Below are 16,215 nucleotides of genomic sequence, written 5' to 3' on the forward strand. Positions count from 1 at the left end.
AGGATCAAGGTATGGCACAAGTAATTCAGGGAAGGATGGATGACGTTGACTGAAATTGTCCAGCGGGTGGATGTCCTCGTTATTCATGATCAGTAAGTTACAGGAGCAGATAATGCTGCAGAGGCCAGAAGTGTTCATGCAATCATTAAGGACATACTGAAATTTTGCAGAGTTTGTGCCCAGTGGATGCCTCACAGTCTTCCAAGAGTGCAGGAAGCACACTGAATGAGACTATCTCTTAAATGTCTGCAGCATTATTTGAGGGAAGGAAATGAGTTCCTGTCACGAGTGGTCACTGGAGACGAAACATGATGCCATTACTTCAAAACGGAGTCTTAACAACAAAGTCTCCAGTGGAAGTATGCAGGGCTACCACCATCAAAATTTAGGGTTGTCCACACAAGTTTGGGAAATGTTATGGCCACCTCCATCTTTGAAAGAAACTTTCTACAGCATGGTGAATGCAAAGTGATACAAACCTTGACCACCATATGATCAAATCTACATGAGCAGACCAGCTCACTGAAGGTCATTCTGCTCCAAGAAACTGGAAAGCCCCATACAGCAACAGAGTGAAGGAACTCCTGCAAACGAAGGAAGTAGTTTACAAGGTACTTGTTCAACTGATTCTTGAGTAGGCATTGCACATCACGGAGAGGTTTACTATTGAAGGTATTTTCTGGGAAGATACAGACACATTAGTTCCTCCTACATACATCTCATGAAATGATGAGAAAATTCAAAGAGGCTTACCAACAATCGTTCTTCCCATGCACCATTTGGGAGTGGAACAGGGTAAGACGGATCAGTTAGTGGTACCAGAAGTACCCTCCACCACATACTGCTAGGCGGTTTGTGTAATATGATGTAGATGTGAAATGGGATGTGCGTAGTCACCCTCCATGCAATCTGGGTTTGTCTCCCTATGAGTATGTCATTTTTGGTGACCTAAAGACTGCCCTGAGAGGCAAACCATTTATCTTGGGTAAGGACGTGAAATAGTACGTTCGGAAATGGTTCACAACACAGCCCCAGGAATTTTGCGAGTCGTCCATTCACTGCCTTCTGTTGCAACCCTTGTACTTACCGAATATCTAGAAGGCAAATCAAATGTGTTGAATACAATAAAAGGCAATTCAAAGTGAAATAAAGTAACATACAGTAACTGGATGAGGAAAATGGCTGCCGAATGAAACATGCCAGCTTGCTTACAAATGGACATGAGGATGCCCAGTCCACCTAAATTTCCAATTAACCAACATCTGTACAACTTGATCTTGTGTATGGTGCATAACATAGTACGCCAATATCAATTCACCCTCTCTCTTCTCATTGCAGATTATGCTGGGAAACTCCACCCATGTAAATTAAATTATCAAAAAATTAGTGAACTTTATGTAAGATGTGGCAGAAAACATCAAATTTTTTTGTCTTCATTGGATGTACCTACCTAAATTTTATGTTAAGTCTTTATGTTACACATACCACTCCTACAGCATGTTCATAACAGTAAATCAGCAGTAACATAATCCAACATTTCCCCCACATTTACATGCTTTAAGTTTCATTCATCATATCACTTTGTGTGTCAGTTTTGTATTCCATGTGTTAGTCCTCACCACCCTGTTGATACACCCCTCCTACTTCTGTTGTGTCCCCATTGCAAACACACTAAGCTTGGTCTGCTTGAGAAGTCTTCACTCCAGTCACATAAATACACTAATATTCTGTGAGGATTAGGTAAATATGTCTGTTGAATGGCACTGAGGAAAAACACTCCATCAACTCGAGTCCAAGTTGAACTAGAGTCCAAGTGGAGACCAAAGATATTTTTTTCCCCAAAATAAAGATAATCGCAGTATCTGGATTTTATCTGTTACATTACCTTCTCACCTTACAATCTTGTGAGTCACTTTTCTGCCTTATAAAAGTGGTTTATAAACTGTAAATCAAAATATATAATATGGTTAGACTACAGCTAAAAATGTTCCTCTGTTGTAGGAAATGCTGAGCCTGTTTTTAATTATACCTTTTAGTTTCAATGGCAGATGGACACCAATATTTGACTGAATATGAAAGATGAAGACGTACGGAACTCGTGTCACAATTTACAGAATTCATTGTGTAAACAAAACATTTAAGGGAGAAGAGTATTGTAAGAATACTGTACGTTACAAAGTGAAAGGTAAAACAACAACTGAATTTTAAACTTGGGTTCACAGTAGACATAGAAAAAAAACACAATTTTCGTTTTTTAATAATTACAAAAACCTTTAATTAAATATTAGTCTGTAAATACATTACATCACAGGAAGTATTTTGGTGTTCCTCAGATGCAGTTGCAACAGCAGTGTGCAGAATCTCAGTAAGAGAAAATTTGCATAGAACATTACAACTGTTTAACAAAGAAATTTATTAATAAGAAAAAAAGTTCAAAGCACCATATAGTTTCCAGGCACATACACTTCTTGTGAAATTACTATCACAGCAAGCACATAATGCAGTGGATACAAGAATACTACATCACAATCTAAGCACCAGTGTTAAAGCAGCACACCTGTGAACACTTACAGTAAGAATTGTGTTACTATTGATAGTTAGCCAAATTGACAAAAGCTCTAATTACGCAGACTAAACAATTAGTGGGCACAAACAAGGTTATAATGCCATGATAGAAACATATTACATACTAAAATAAGGTGTAGTTTAATCAGTTAGATCAATTGTAAGTAAATATGTGAACACTATTATGGTCTTCCTTTCACCTCAAACACAAAAAAGTTTCTACAATGGTGAATGTTATATTACTACAATGAACACAGAGTAATTTTTTGTGCAACACAAGCAATCACAACAACAGTTTTACTGTTAAATATAAATAATGTTGATCCAGATGAAATGCAGCATAACAGAAGTTGCCACTTAAACTCCCTGTATATAGAAAGAGCAAACCAGTGAAGCCAGAATTTAATACTATATACCAGTACAGTCTGCAGACATGTAGAAAAGTTTTTTAAACAGAAAGTTCACCTAAAAACATCACAACATGCAATGCACATGTCACCATATATAGCATAAATGATCTTTAGTTACAAAAATATCACCAAAAAGTAGAACCATTCCTTATGTGTTATGGATCCACTTTTTTTGGATTCCCTTGATGGACTACTGTTAAATGCTCTTCTTACAAAGCAAAAGATTTTTAAATCAATACCAATCACATAAACATCAATAACCTAGTTCTCTTTAACAAATGAACATTTATATCTATTTCCTCTCGAATGAAAAATTTTATAAATTAAAACGCAAAAATAATAAGATAACGCAGTCATTTTACATATGCTTGGAATGAGGTTCTAGAATAATTCTTACAGTCTTTTTAAATGCATTGAACTTTAAAGCAGATACAAGTTTTAGGCACAATAGCCAACATGATAAATAATCTGACCATTCTAAATAATACAATCATTGACTCGTTGTACACTTCATAATGCACCCATATACATTCAAGCACCATGAACATAAGTGTGAGATTGCTTCCTATAATGGACTTTCAGAAAGCCCACAAAATAAAGTAAATCATATTAAACTCCATATTTCGCACAAAACATTCATTGCACCATACATACACCTCCATCAGATATAACAGATTTCTGAACAAAATTGTTTCTTACAAACCATGAAAATTAATTGGACTTCCTAACAAATTAATCACAACAAAAAAATTATTAAATTTCCTGCACCAAAGTGTGGGAAGAGCTTAATATGCATTTGTACTATAATGAAGAAAATAAAAATAAAACTTAATATCAATCAGTTACAAACACTCTGAAGGCACACATTCCAAAGAAATTTCTAGTGTTTCAAGTACATCTTGTTCCCGTTGTATTTGATACGATATTCCATCAATTGCTAACAAGCATATCATAATCAGGATATCCAGCTTTACGGCTCTGAAAGTATTTTGCATGTACTTGCGGTTCCAAGTAACTTTCCTTCACAGCTTCATCTTCTTTCATCTGGTTCCTCCATTCCATCTGGAATTATTTTGTAGAAACAGAATTGTTATAAAAGCTTTTAGCAACACAAAATAGGGAAGCTATTTCAAATAATGAAGCTACTCACCAGTCTCTTAAACCTGTCCCTGGGTAGAAGAAATTGGTCACCACCCAAAACCTTCATCATATCTGACCGTTCACACCAAGGCCATATCATGTAATCGAGCATTCCAGGTCTGTCACCTTAGATAGAGAGAAACATTAGAAAATAGGAAATACACAATATAAGGAATACATGGGGTCCTGTCAAGACTATGGTTAAACAAAGTTTGCAGTATCATACATCTCCGTTGTCTTGTGCGACATCATGTTGGGAGGATGTAGTTGAAATGGATTGGTTATCAGAATACTTGTCGAAGTGTGCAATGGTGCTCTCTCACATTGACACTTGTTAGTGACTTATTTTGATGTGGGCAGTTGTACATTTGTTTTCAAGTTTGGAATTATTAGTTCTGTGTTAAGGGCTAGAGATTTAATTTTATGTTTAATGTTTTTATTAGCTACGGATACGACAAAGTCCATGAATAGGTTGTGCGTGCCACATGGGAGATGACATGTTGACCAGTGTCAAATTACTACAGCTATCTGAGTATGTGAATTATCAAGTGTATGGAGAAGGTGTGAGGCTGAACAAAACTGCTGCATCTCAGACCAGGGATCAGTATATGTAGTATGTAGGGTATGCATGTTGGTGTGCATAATTGTCAGTCTTTTGAAATTGGTATTATTACAGCATTTTACGAATTTTGGGGTTGTGCAGTTACATGTAGGTAATAATCTTAGATTTTGATTGGCTGGTATTGTTGACTTGGTTTGACCTACATTGGTGACATTTAGTTCTTGATATTAGATATATGAGTGAGTTAGTGTTTTCGTATTGCAGACTTCACTTCAGCTAGCCAACAGAAAGTTAAAATTCCAATTTTTCAGGGACCTTTTCTGAGGTTTCGTTGAATGTCGAGGATTTCTCCTTTTTCATTTTTGTGTGAGTATTTTTTCTGGTTTATCTTCTCATTATAAATGTGGTTGTGTATTTGGTTTGTCTTCATCACCCAAAAACCCCTAATTCCCATATTGTCTCATTAGTTTCATGTTATTTCTGCATTTAAATATTATTTGTGTGATTTATGTCAGCTTGTAAGTATAATGCATGAGATCATGGCCACCATATTAGAAAAGCTGAAAACAGGGGTGTCCTGCACCCTGATGATTTCAGGTCAATACCTAAAGGAGTACCACAACCTTAAGTTGTTCCGATTGAGCACAGGATGGGGGGAAAAAAAATTTTAAACATACGTTTCTCAAATGACATATTTCAGTATTCATCTTCAAAGTGTTTAGGAAAATCATGAAATCTACATCTGAAAGATGGGACAGGGATTTGAAACCCACTTTTCCAGAGTACATGTCCCATATCTTAATGTACCCATCTCAGTATAACACATTATAATGCAAAATTTTAAAGCTGCTCACCAGAATATGATAAAGTGAAAAAAAAACTAAAAAATGAAAAGTCAATTACAACAATGATTCGTCTGAAAAAAGTTATATCTTACAAAAGTCTGAACTATGTAACACAGAAATTCTTTTCTCTTACCCTAATACATATTAGATTTGTCAGTCATTCTCACAGAGACTGAAGTACTTTTAAAGAATAAATTGTCACAAATATATCAGGACTGCTTGTTGCTTGCTGATTATCAGTAATGCCGTCAAATCAGTCAGGATTGCCCAGATGGCTCACTGCTGGTTCAGATGTCATAGCATTGGGAGTTTAGTATTGCATCACCGAAAAAACTCCAATTTTTACCTCTCATAATGCTACATCCACATGAAAAACACAAAGTTATTACAGATGTGAACGAACAGTGGAAATTTATGAGCTAAATGGCCTCCATAAAAATCCACCTTCCCAACAGGAAGAGGGCTACAGAGCTGCAATGGAGAACTTGACCCACTTTTACTGTTTCAATTAATGGGCAGAAAACCACACTAAACCAAATGCTCCCAAGTAACTCTAAACAATACATGGCATTCTGACCGTTTTCAGTAAACCAAGTGATTTGCTTCTCCTTGGAGCTTGAAGTACTCTCAAAGTGCACACACTGAACTGCCTAGAAAAAATGTTTTGCAGAGACAGGAGAAACGCAGAAATGTAGCGAAACGGCATAATAAAAATCAATGTAAGAATATTCTTGTTGGGACAGAACTGTTGCTCGCAACTGCAGGAATTGCCATCAGGGTAAGGACACTGAAGGCAAAGAGAGAAATATGAAATTTCAATGAGATCTTTGCAGACAGAAGAAATTTGAGTTGGATAAGAATGGGGAAGGAAATCAGGTGTGACCATTTACAAACAGGTTACTGTGGTATATGCCAATGGAAAACCAAAATTTTCATGAGCCAATACGGATCTGAATCTCATTCCATTCACTTAATAGAATTAAAGTGCAATTGGGTTAAAAAGAGTATTAGCTACAGTAAAGCTGTCATCAGTCTGAAGGTTGTTTAGAACACCACAGTACTTTACTAAGCATGGTCCTTTTGAGAGGTAGTATGCCATTGCCTTTCTCTGATCTATGAACTGATTTACCCAGCCAGTTATAGGGAGATCTACAGTTTAACATGGATTCCGAAAAATGGCGCAACTCATAATTTTTCACGTCAACAAAAATTTCCAGAGTGAAAAAGTGGCAAGTGACGAAGAAAATCTTTGGATTGACAATCATTATTACTCCAATTCTCCTCATTTTTTTGTGCTTCTTATACATTTGCATTCCTTGCCTGCACAAGGAGAACCTGTATGAAGGTGGTTGTTGCAACCCATTTGCCGTTTCCACAAACACATGAAGAACTCCCTCCTTTTCACTCTATCACAACATAGAACTGCATCTTTCTTAACCAGCAACAAAGCCTTTGCTCAACAAAACATATGTTTTGTTTTCTACTGCATACTGGAATTAAATCAGTGAACCAAGAACATCTCCGAAAATTGCCCAGAACGGTAAAGATTGGATGCTACTGACCTCAAAGTGTGAAGCAAGATCACACAAACGTAGTTTGAAGGGGCTGCATCGAAGATAATAATATATATTTATTTATTTGAACATGTCCAGTAATTTCTTGTTTTATGCTATTTACTGGACATTTTTCAACAATTAATCATTATCAATTGTCCCTGCACGAAATAATATAAGTCAAGTTTGAAACATCCATTATACGAATTAAAAGGAAACACTGCCACAAAAGTACTGAAGAGGCCATTGTTTGATGTTGTCACGTTCATTGCAAAGCTTGAGTACTTCAAAAATACATAATAATCAAAATTTTCCTGCTTGCTCACAAAGGCAAAGTGTGGATGACACAAGATCTCAGCACATTTCATGTAAACCTGGTACAATGTGTGTGTGTGTGTGTGTGTGTGTGTGTGTGTGTGTGTGTGTGTGTGTGTGGGCGCGCGCGCGCGCGATGGACACTTAAATGTGCACTGAACTCCTTTATTTTCAGCAGTCAGATTTACTGCTACCTATACTGTATGGGTTCATAAAAGTAACGACCAGTGACACTGTCAACTTCCTTGCTTCACTCCATAACAGAATACCTCCGTAGACCAACAATTCCAAACACACAAAAAAGCAATTTACTACCTACTGTAATGGCTGCTATCTTGCTGCACATTAAGTGTTTTGTTACATCTGAAACATTGGCAATGGTCAGAAGTAGAAAACACTATTGGCCTTGAAGTATCCCGACAAGTACCCATTTCTACCAATCCGTAGGTTGGCTGCCTGGTGGTAGAGAAATCAGAACTGCAAAAGTACAAATTTCAAGAAAACCCATGGAGTTGCCAGTTGACATTAAAAGCTGATGTATGATTTGATACAAAGGAAATGTACTCAGTTTTCCTTCATGGCAGGAGTGGAGGAGGTGGACTAGGCAGAACTCCAATAAATCACAATTTCATAGGCAACAGGGAGTGGAAGATAACAATAGTTTCAGCTTGAGATATACCTGGATAAAAATATTCTGCGCACCCCAGCTTACTAAAGGTTATATTCAAACATAAGTATGGGAATACACAAAGATGGAAGGTGAAAATCTGACTCTTTGGAACTAAATTATGGAAAGAGATTTCAGATGGAGTGATGATAAAAAACACAAATCTAGGTGGTTGTGATCTCACTATCCCTGAATGGAAGTTGAGAGACTTAACCAGATCACTTATTTTATTCCATAGCACATCCAACTACATCATCAACAATCATCATCTATTAAAGTGTTGGGTAGTGTAATCTAGTATATTGCCTCTTAATGATGTGATCTTTGAAATAAGCAGATATGTGTAGCCACAATCACTCTGGCCATTCACTATTGTGGATTATATCTCGACTGGAGCAACTCTGTGCTCAGGTTTCTTATTATGTGACACTAGTTACATAGTTAAAAAAGTGACTAACATTAAGAAATATGGAATAAAATGCAGCAAGAAAGGGGGATACAAGATCTGGCTATTAAGCAATACACATTTTCTGAATATGCCTTGCCACTTAGTTATATTACAAACACGTTAACATGGAGTGACAGACATCAAACTGTTACCACTACATTTATTTCACATTTATATTTGTTACCTTCACAAAGTCTCAAAATAAATGTCACCTCCCAACCTAGCCTAGACCCTGGGCTACATTACGTATAAGACCAACACAAGCAAGATTTCAAGAGGAGAAAGAATCGCTCACTTAACTTTAGTATACTGAAAACACTCTAATCATGATAATAAAGTCGTTGGTTATTCACAGCCCTAACAGCAACATTTCAATGTAATACAAACAACAACAACAACAGAAGTTAAGAAATAACATACGAACACAAACCTCCAAAAAATGGTTTCCCTCTCTCAACTAGTTCCCGTTCATATAAATCAAGCCCCTGAAAGAATTCTTCTAACTGATCTTCATTGAGATTGGAATTAGCTGTATGGTAATAAACTTTGAGCATTGACTGAATGACCTGCAAATAAGAACATGAATTAGTAATGAATGTTTTATGGAACTTTCACAAAATAATGCATTGCACATTCACAGTACATCATAAAAACAAGTACTACTTCTTATGTTGTTACATGAAGCTCATATTACATTTCACAGCACCTGCAGTAAGTAAGATATAACTAGCAGTCACTTTTTAATTTGTTCAGGCACACCACATCATTACACTGATATTTTCTATTCTGTATATATTGAATCACTATAAAAGATCATACTATTCTCAATGCACCAATCAACACAAACATCATTTCTAATCTGTTTCCTTACAATTACACTTTTAATTGAATGATAAACACGTCACAAAATTCCGAAGTTATGATACAATTGGGTGCATTCTCCTCACAAAAATACCATGAAGTAGTTTCAGTTGAATCATGTTCGAGATCAACTGATGATTTTCTGAAGAATTCACTGCAGGAAGGTAGTCAATGTATTATACATACTCAACAATACACAGGAACAGCTTTACATGTATCCCATAAATATTAGACAGCTTTCGGCTGAAAGATCAACATTAGGTATCACGATTGAAACATATTGAGCACGAGCAATAAATATACTATGGGGCACGCACAACTGCAAGGATGAACTAATAAACTATTACATATTACCAAAGAATTATCCCCCTCGTTTTAACTGCCAGTAAGTACCTACCAGTAAACAGCATTCCCTGTAAATTTTTCTCGAATTTTGCGTATATAAGAATTGGAATAATGAAAACTATTTTGAAGGGTATAACAGATATTTTTATATCACATTCAACTGAGTAGATTTTCATATGGGAAACAAACCTTATTGAAATGATCGATCATTATCTTGTCCTTCGCCTTTTTGAGTGGGTCTCTTGAATACAGAGATCTGCTTGGGTATTTCTCATCAAGGAAATCACAAATTATTAAGCTTTCATAAAGTGTGTCGCCACTTTCAAGCTCAATTGCCGGCACTTTCCCAAAAGGGCTCTTCTCGTACAACCAATCGGGCTTTTCCGTCAAGTCAACATTAACAACGTCGTATCTGCAAAATAAAAAAAATGAAATTCGCTATACACAGCAGAAACAGGAATTTAAGAAAATGTACATGCTTTAGAAAAATAGACATACGGAATTCTTTTCGCATCTAAAACCAAGTGGACTCTCTGTGCATACGGGCAAAATCTCATACTAAAGAGTCTCAATTTTCCTTTAGGAAACGGTGGCAGTCTGGATCCTGAAACAAAGAAAATTATTGGTATTTGGACGCACAAACAGTAATTCCAACACAATAAATAGCAAACGACGTTGATTTTACCTCTGCTTAAATGTTTTTGGCTCATTTTAGAATAAAATTGGCTTAAGACACAATTCAAACAAGAAACGCCACACCCGGCAACACTACCTCACACCAAGCAATCAAGGATAACACTGCATCGGCAAAGGTATACCCTGGCAACGGCGACCAGAGATAATAAACGAAGCTTAAATATTCGTGTATATTACCTAACAGAAAATAAAGCCCATTGGCTTCCTTAGTCCACAAAATACCTGTCATAAACAAATTCAGTAATTTTTTTATCCACTTTGCCAAACCCTGTAGTTACAGCATTTCATAATTTTCTCATTGCCGAACATACACAGCAGAGGAATAACAAATTGTACGGCTCTTGCTGTTTAGCTAAAAACATTGCTGAGTCACCATTCGTTGAACTGTCATATTTAGGATGATAATCAGAGCTTTACGCCTTAGCAACTAAAGTTAACCGGTACTGAAAATACTTCACTAAGCAAAAGAATAGAAAAATGTTCGTTAAATGTTGATATTCTGCTGCAAATATCTAATTTTATATAAATGGTTCTTGAACTGTGATGAATAAAAAAATCATGTTTCTCCGACTTTTTCAGAAGAAGTAAACGAAAAATGTGCTGTGAAGAAGCTAATAATACATCCACACTGCATGCTTGGCTCGCCGTAGATTAAAATAACTTGATAGTTGACACTTCACGCGTTAAAGTTGCCTTCTTCCAGTCACAGCGCTCAGCATCGTGCTCGAACTGTTCGCCTTTGTGAAACTGCTGCAACAAATGGCCATTTTACTTCAATTGTTCGATTAGTGCTGTTTGTGAAAAGTGCGTATTCCAACGGGCCAGGAATAGTGTTTAAAGGAAATCGTCTGCAGGAATACTTTAGAGGGAGGCGGAAAATAAGGGACCGCTCTTAACGGTTTCCAAACCACCGCCGTGGTTAAGGTTAATGAATCGATTGGAAAACAAAGAACTGAAGCAGGGCACTCTTGTCTTCATATGCAGGGCAAGAGGACAAGTATTCAGAAACGTATGGCAAGCCATACGGTGTCTTATGCCGGTACACAGTTATAATCATAACATTAAAAGCTTCGTACCACAGTGCGCGAAGCCAAACTTTCTGAAGGCAGCAAATCGTCGTTCTGTAGAGTCTCTGTTTTAAATACAAAAATATATCAGGCTGCAAAATGTTGACAGAACGAGAAGACATAGCCACATGGCGATGCACATTTTTGGGTGTAACATAAGGCATTAATATCGAGGACATTGTTTGGATAGAAACATGGGTGAAAGTATGACATACTGCTACGAAAGGCTGGAGGGGCGATAAAGGAGAAGGTATGGCACTCCACACTGGCAAAGGTGGTAGACTTATTCTTTTGCATGCTGGTTTATGCCATAGTTTTACTCCCATGTGTCAACTGCTTTTCAGCTCAAAGAAAACGTCAGAGTTCAATGAGGAAACGAATCATGAAAGTTTTTAAACTGATTCGAAAATACATTGTTACCAAGTTTAGGAAATCCATCAACAATTATTCCTGACAATGCTCCATACCATTCTCTTTTAATGATAAGACTCCAATACCGTTCTTTAGAAAGGAAGACATTATTCCGTAGTTACGACGAGTCAAAGTTATTGGAGATGATACCCAGAAAAAAGTAGAATTATTAGAACTCGTATCGCTTCATAAGCCACAGTTCCCAACATAGCTACGTTGTCGACGAGATAGCTTATGAACACGGATATAAAATCATAACACTAGCACTTAGGCCGGCCGTGGTGGCCGAGCGGTTCTAGGCGCTACAGTCTGAAACCGCGCGATGCTACGGTCGCAGGTTCGAATCCTGCCTGGGGCATGGATGTGTGTGATGTCCTTAGGTTAGTTAGGTTTAAGTAGTTCTAACAAGGGAACCTCCCCATCGCACCCGCCTCAGATTTAGTTATAAGTTGGCACAGTGGATAGACCTCGAAAAACTGAACACAGATCAATCGAGAAAACAGGAAGAAGTTGTGGGGAACTACGAAAAAAGTAAGCAAAATACACAGACTGAGTAGTCCATGTGCAAGATAGGCAACATCAAGGAGAGAGTGAGCTTAGCAACGCCGTGGGCCCGTGGTTAGCGTGAGCACCTGCGGAACGAGAAGTCCTTGGTGCATGTCTTCCGTAGACTGAAAAGTTTAATTTTTTATTTTCAGACAATTATTATCTGACAGAGCACAGGGAAAACTGTGAAACTGTTGCATTCATTTGTTGCAGTTTATATGACAAACTCTTATGTTTTCATCTCTTTTTTGGGAGTGATTATCACATCCACAAGAAAACATAAATCGGGCAAGGTAGAAGAATCTTTTTACCCATTCGCCAAGTGTACAAGTTTGGTGTGTCGACAACATATTCCCGTCATGTGACGCACATGCCGTCACCAGTGTCGTATAGAATATGTCAGACGTGTTTTCCTGTGGAGGAATCGGTTGACCTATGACCTTGCAATCAAATGTTTTCGGTTCCCATTGGAGAGGCACGCCCTTTCGTCTACTAATCGCACGGTTTTGCGGTGCGGTCGCAAAACACAGACACTAAACTTATTACAGTGAACAGAGACGTCAATCAACGAACGGACAGATCATAGCTTTGCGAAAATAAAGAAAGTAAACTCTTCACTCGAGGGAAGACTTGAACCAAGGACCTCTCTTTCCGCAGCTGCTCACGCTAACTACGGGACCACAGCGCTCTTGAACTCACACAATCCTTGATGTTGCATATCTTTCGCATGGACTACTCAGTTTGTATATTTTGCTTATTTTTTCATAGTTCAACACAACTTCTTCCTGTTTTCTCGATTGATCTGTGTTCAACTTTTCAAGGCCTATCCACTGTGCCAACTTATAACTAAATCTGAGGGGGGTGCGATGGGGAGGTTCCCTTGTAAGTTCTAGGGGACTGATGACCTCAGAAGTTTAGTCCCATAGTGCTCAGAGCCATTTGAACCATTTTTGAGCTAGCACTTATCATTGCCGCCGGTCGCTGTGACCGAGCGGATCTAGGCGCTTCAGTCTGGAACCGCGCGACCGCTACAGTCGCAGGTTCGAATCCTGCCTCGGGCATGGATGTGTGTGATGTCCTTAGGTTAGCTCGGTTTAAGTAGTTCTAAGTTCTAGAAGACTGATGACCGCAGATGTTAAGTCCCATAGTGCTAAGAGCCATTTTGAACTTATCACTGCACTTAACGAAATTGCAGTTGTTTCGGCGCAGGTGCAAGGATATGTTGCTCGCTAAAGTAGAAAGGTTACTGTGAGTGAAGTTGATGAACTGACCATTCAGGACCTGGTAAAAGTCACTGAAATGGACTGAATGGCTGTTTGATGCTTACGAAGCTAGTAATTGATGAAGTGTGGAATAACGAAGTTCTCATCAAGGGTAGTGTTATGGGGGTTATTATTGCTTCCAGTTGTTCATCCACTCTGGTAAGTTCCAGTACCTCTGAAATCAGTGGTTTCTATCCTCTTTCGGATAACGAAGCTGCCTGCGGCTAGTAGTCGACGGAGATGTGTACAGAAAAAAGTATCCGTACTTTTAAAACACCTATACTTTATTTCTACACGCCATGCCTGTGTTGCAACACGTCAGCTCCTGAAGCCAGTGCAAGGATAGTTTCAAATAACCAATAAAACGAAAAATTGCAGTTTCTTTTTAGTGCTGCTTCCTGTCTTGAATTTGCTTCAAAGTTTAGCTTTAATCGACGTGAACGAAATGAATAGTTCCGCCACAAGTTGTTGACTGCCGTTTTCTTGGATACATTGCACTTTAGGAGGTTGTGGTTTACATCTAACTCTCATCGACTGTGATTGCCTCTCTATTAATGAATTTTGCTTCTCTATTTCATGTCTCATCAACGTTAATAAACTGTCGTAAGACACAGAATTCGTACGAGAGTATTTCGTGACGTCTTTTGTTTCAGTAAATTAACAAAAGACAGATCGCTCATTTTTACAGACGTTTTCGGACTGATTTCCTGTTTTTCGATGTTGCTTGTTGTCTACCAGCTATAGCTAAAATAGTTCTGTCACACACTTTCCTTTCCTGTTCGACATATTAACTTCGTAAAATCGCGTTTCCATCTGACAATATCGACAAGCTTATTGATAGTGTGAGGGTCACTTCAGATTGTTGAAGGTACGATAAACCAGTGTTGTCAATAAATATCGAATGCGTACATGGTCCCTAACAGCACTTGTAAAGTTACCCACCGTATGTCGCTTATAATCGAGTGGCAGCTAGCAGCCAACGTGGAAACACTGCAATGACAAATGACAGACATCAAATATCAATTAATTTTAATCAGACTGTAGTTGGAATTGGTGAATGGGTAGATCAGTTTAACGATATTGTCATGTGGATACCAACCAGAAACAATATTGATCTAGCATGTTTTGCAATGTATAAAAAATTTACGTTAGGGCAATGTCAGCAGTTGTGTAGGTCACAAAGGATAATGAAAATCAGCTGTTAGATATTAAAATGCAAATAATTATATGTTCTTTCAAGTGCTTATGAGATTACAGAGTGTAACCTACCTAAATACACTCCTGGAAATGGAAAAAAGAACACATTGACACCGATGTGTCAGACCCACCATACTTGCTCCGGACACTGCGAGAGGGCTGTACAAGCAATGATCACACGCACGGCACAGCGGACACACCAGGAACCGCGGTGTTGGCCGTCGAATGGCGCTAGCTGCGCAGCATTTATGCACCGCCGCCGTCAGTGTCAGCCAGTTTGCCATGCCATACGGAGCTCCATCGCAGTCTTTAACACTGGTAGCATGCCGCGACAGCGTGGACGTGAACCGTATGTGCAGTTAACGGACTTTGAGCGAGGGCGTATAGTGGGCATGCGGGAGGCCGGGTGGACGTACCGCCGAATTGCTCAACACGTGGGGCGTGAGGTCTCCACAGTACATCGATGTTGTCGCCAGTGGTCGGCGGAAGGTGCACGTGCCCGTCGACCTGGGACCGGACCGCAGCGACGCACGGATGCACGCCAAGACCGTAGGATCCTACGCAGTGCCGTAGGGGACCGCACCGCCACTTCCCAGCAAATTAGGGACACTGTTGCTCCTGGGGTATCGGCGAGGACCATTCGCAACCGTCTCCATGAAGCTGGGCTACGGTCCCGCACACCGTTAGGCCGTCTTCCGCTCACGCCCCAACATCGTGCAGCCCGCCTCCAGTGGTGTCGCGACAGGCGTGAATGGAGGGACGAATGGAGACGTGTCGTCTTCAGCGATGACAGTCGCTTCTGCCTTGGTGCCAATGATGGTCGTATGCGTGTTTGACGCCGTGCAGGTGAGCGCCACAATCAGGACTGCATACGACCGAGGCACACAGGGCCAACACCCGGCATCACGGTGTGGGGAGCGATCTCCTACACTGGCCGTACACCACTGGTGATCGTCGAGGGGACACTGAATAGTGCACGGTACATCCAAACCGTCATCGAACCCATCGTTCTACCATTCCTAGACCGGCAAGGGAACTTGCTGTTCCAACAGGACAATGCACGTCCGCATGTATCCCGTGCCACCCAACGTGCTCTAGAAGGTGTAAGTCAACTACCCTGGCCAGCAAGATCTCCGGATCTGTCCCCCATTGAGCATGTTTGGGACTGGATGAAGCGTCGTCTCACGCGGTCTGCACGTCCAGCACGAACGCTGGTCCAACTGAGGCGCCAGGTGGAAATGGAATGGCAAGCCGTTCCACAGGACTACATCCAGCACCTCTACGATCGTCTCCATGGGAGAATAGCAGCCTGCATTGCTGCGAAA

The 16,215-nt window shown here is 39.4% G+C and overlaps 1 protein-coding gene across 1 annotated transcript; it reads right to left on the reverse strand.

Annotated features, from left to right (window-relative positions):
• Window positions 1-2,244: 2,244 nt before the first annotated feature.
• On the reverse strand, window positions 2,245-10,530 carry LOC124713831 (pyrimidodiazepine synthase-like). Its single transcript, XM_047242976.1, has 6 exons — window positions 10,397-10,530; window positions 10,210-10,315; window positions 9,901-10,123; window positions 8,936-9,071; window positions 4,126-4,241; window positions 2,245-4,037 (listed from the first exon to the last, which is right to left on the reverse strand). The coding sequence occupies exons 1-6, from the start codon at window positions 10,419-10,421 to the stop codon at window positions 3,906-3,908; spliced, it is 738 nt and encodes a 245-aa protein (XP_047098932.1). The 5' UTR covers window positions 10,422-10,530; the 3' UTR covers window positions 2,245-3,905.
• Window positions 10,531-16,215: the final 5,685 nt, after the last annotated feature.

The sequence above is a fragment of the Schistocerca piceifrons genome, chromosome 1 (genome assembly GCF_021461385.2).
Source record: "Schistocerca piceifrons isolate TAMUIC-IGC-003096 chromosome 1, iqSchPice1.1, whole genome shotgun sequence".
Taxonomy (NCBI): domain Eukaryota; kingdom Metazoa; phylum Arthropoda; class Insecta; order Orthoptera; family Acrididae; genus Schistocerca; species Schistocerca piceifrons.

Bases quoted from the DNA above. Each gene is read 5' to 3' on its own strand.
- LOC124713831 (XM_047242976.1), bottom strand. From the start codon at position 10,421: ATGAGCCAAAAACATTTAAGCAGAG. The intron at 10,316-10,396 runs GTAAAATCAACG...TCTTTGTTTCAG, and splicing joins CCAAAAACATTTAAGCAGAG to GATCCAGACTGCCACCGTTT. The intron at 10,124-10,209 runs GTATGTCTATTT...TTTATTTTGCAG, and splicing joins TTAGATGCGAAAAGAATTCC to ATACGACGTTGTTAATGTTG.